The 2,882-nt window shown below is 46.3% G+C and overlaps 1 protein-coding gene across 1 annotated transcript in view; it reads left to right on the forward strand.

The window, feature by feature from the left end:
• The first annotated feature begins 2,139 nt into the window (after nucleotides 1-2,139).
• The window catches only part of FAM104B (family with sequence similarity 104 member B), a 19,590-nt gene continuing 18,847 nt past the window's right edge, over nucleotides 2,140-2,882 (forward strand). Inside the window, exon 1 of the mRNA XM_017519611.2 lies at nucleotides 2,140-2,228. Within this exon, the coding sequence (XP_017375100.1) occupies nucleotides 2,209-2,228 (20 nt within the window). The 5' untranslated portion in view covers nucleotides 2,140-2,208. The remainder of the gene's footprint in view (nucleotides 2,229-2,882) is intronic.

A 2,882-nucleotide genomic window follows, 5' to 3' on the forward strand; every position in this document is an offset into this window, starting at 1 on the left:
AAAAAAAAAAATTCAATGTGTCAAATTAATACCTCACAAACCATACTTCATACTGGGGATTATTACAAGGGACAAAATTGAACATTATATAATAATCATGAGATCTGGTCATTTAAAAGTGTGTAGCACCTGCCTCCCCTCCCCCAGCTCTCTCTCGCTCCTGCCTTTGCCATATGAAGTGCTTGCTCCTGCTTCACCTTTTACCAAGAGCAAAAGCTTCCTGAGGCCTCCCCAGAAGCTGAGCAGAAGCTGTTACCAGAAAGGGGTCCCAATCCAGATCCCAGGAGAGGGTTCTTGGATCTCATCCAAGAAAGAATTCAGGATGAGTACACCGTGCAAAGCAAAAGAAAGTTTATTAAGAAAGTAAAGTGGTGAAAAATACGGCTACTCTATAGACAGAGTAGGGTGTTCCCAAAAGTAAGAGAAGGAATGTGTCCACCCTAGGTAAAATACTCATGTATATACAGGATTAAAAAAGATTATGGGGAGATATGGTCTGCTACAAGGGTTTGTGATAAAGGATTAATTTTCTTAATTACTATATTTTGCAAGAATTGATATTATGATCTTTAAAGCAAAATTAGGAATGCTTCTGTTCTCAAGGTATCAGGATATCGGGACACTCCTAAGTCTGGGTCTGTTCAGTAAATGTTATCAATCTGTTCCCTTAACCGTAAACCTCTAGAGGCTAGAAATAATTAACTTTCTGAGAATGCAGCTAAGCAAGTCCCAGCCTCATTTTTCCTACCCCTCACTCAAAATCGAGTTGCTCTGGTTCGAGTGCCTCTGACAAAGCCAGCGCCATGCTTTCTGTAGAACCTGCAGAGCCGTGAGCTAATTAAAACCTCTTTTCTTTTTAAATTACCCAGACTCAGGTATTTCTTTACAGCAATACAAGATGGCCTAATACAGGTCTGCATTGCTTAGGAGTCTCATGTTGATTGCAGTGTTTTCAGTGGTTTCTGAAGGAAGGCTAACTTCTCTCCCAAATCCTGCTGATGATGTTCATTTGCTCACATATGTCTGGCTGGTGTAACTTGCATATTTGTCTCTCTCATCTTGGTCAGAATCTGGTGCTCCTTGGCTGACTCAGCCTCAGCCCATCTGTGCTGGCTTCAGCAGACCCCTCTGAATCTGGGCCTCATCCTCGCTTCCGCTCCTGGCCAGGGTTGTCCGCTCCTGGCCAGGGTTGTCCACTCCACAGCCTCAGCTGCAGGGTAACCTAGCCCCTATCTGGCTGAGGCTTGCCTCAGGGTAGCACTCCTGGCTCTTGAATCAGCCACTTTGCATACCTTCCAGCGCCCCCCACCCACAACCTTCCTCAGATGATTCAGCCCCCTGGGGTCTCACCTACAACACAGCAGTAACCACGATCAGCTCTAGAAAACAAAATCCTTCATTTCTAACCATCTATTTGCCCACTTTGTAGATGATAGCATGATCCGATAGACATGGAGAACGTGGTTATTCAAGTAAAAGGAATGATCATTACAAAAGCTTATTCCTTGAAAATGTGGAAGGGCATGGGATCCAAGTAAAGGGTGTTAAGGAAAAAAATTATTCATGACATTTATTAAAGAACGGTAAGGCAGACTTTATCCATCAGGATAGGTGTAGGACCACTGCAATGGGGGGTTATGTAGTGAAGGGAGAGAAACTTGGTTCCACTCCAAATACAACAAGGAAAAGCGGGGATTTATAGCCAAAAAGCAGGGTGGGTAGCAATGGATGGAAAATTACGAAGAGGAAACACCAAGGGTAAGGAGGTATTCTGGCTAAATTGAACTAACAGGATTCTTGGTGAAGGTGGACTCCGGTGATCAGACATCACCTGTGGGATGAGGAACCTGAGATATTGAGGATGGAGAATTCTAACTAAACTGAGTTAGCAGGGTTCTTGTTAAAATTGCACAATGCAGAGACAAACATGGAAGTTTAAAAGTCCCCTGTCCAGGGCTGTCTGCTCCGCAGCCTCGGCTGCAGGGTCACTTAGACCCTAGCTGGGTTAGGCTTCCTTTATGGTACGGATCTTTTTAGCTCTCAAATCAGCCACTTTCCACTTCTGCCCCTCACCCTTAGGGACCTCCCTGGGCTCCGATGCGCAGGCCCAGAGCCCGTCAATCGTAGGCCAGACCCGCCCTCCGGGCTGCGTTTTTCCGGCGGCGCAGAAACTTCTTGCGCGGTTGCTATGGTTCTGAGGGCAAGACTATGGGAGGCTGCCCTGTACGGTAGGTTCGTCGGGGCCTTTCCGGCCGGTACCAGCCCATTCTCTGGTCCTCACCGTCATCACGCTTTGCTTTCGCAGCCAAGATCTTGGGGCTCGGGGAGGTTACGCAGCGGAGATGTATTTTCCTCCGGGGTTTGTGGCGCTCGGGTTGCAAGACTTGGAGGTAGCAGTGTTGCTCCGCGAAGCGGCCCTGCTCGCCTCAGCCCAGCCCTTCGTACTTGAAAAAAATGCCGCGAAGCGTTCTCCGAAAGAAAATACTGGTTCTTTGGTGGTCGGTGCCTTACAAGCCCTGGAGGCGGGGGTGAGGTGGGGAGACGTGGTCCCTTGTGAAAACTCAGTCAGTGGACAATACCATTCTGTTTTTCAAATTGGCATTTCTTCGGTGAGGCTGCTAGGTACCCTTGCAACTTGTTATTTCTGTTTCTCTGATTGGTTTTGTCATCTTTCTCCACGTGATACTGGGGTTCTGTGGACCTTTATCAATGCATTCTTTCATTACAAACGTCTCTGAATCTCATTGTAGAAAACTTGGTTAGACTGTAAAGTGTAATAAAGAAAGCCAATCTTACCCATAGTCTGATCACCCAGGCGTGACCATTAATCGTATTTTGTGATAAATTTCCTTGAATGTTTTTCATTCATAAAGTTGCATTCT

The sequence above is a fragment of the Cebus imitator genome, unplaced genomic scaffold (genome assembly GCF_001604975.1).
Source record: "Cebus imitator isolate Cc_AM_T3 unplaced genomic scaffold, Cebus_imitator-1.0 Scaffold759, whole genome shotgun sequence".
NCBI classification, from domain to species: domain Eukaryota; kingdom Metazoa; phylum Chordata; class Mammalia; order Primates; family Cebidae; genus Cebus; species Cebus imitator.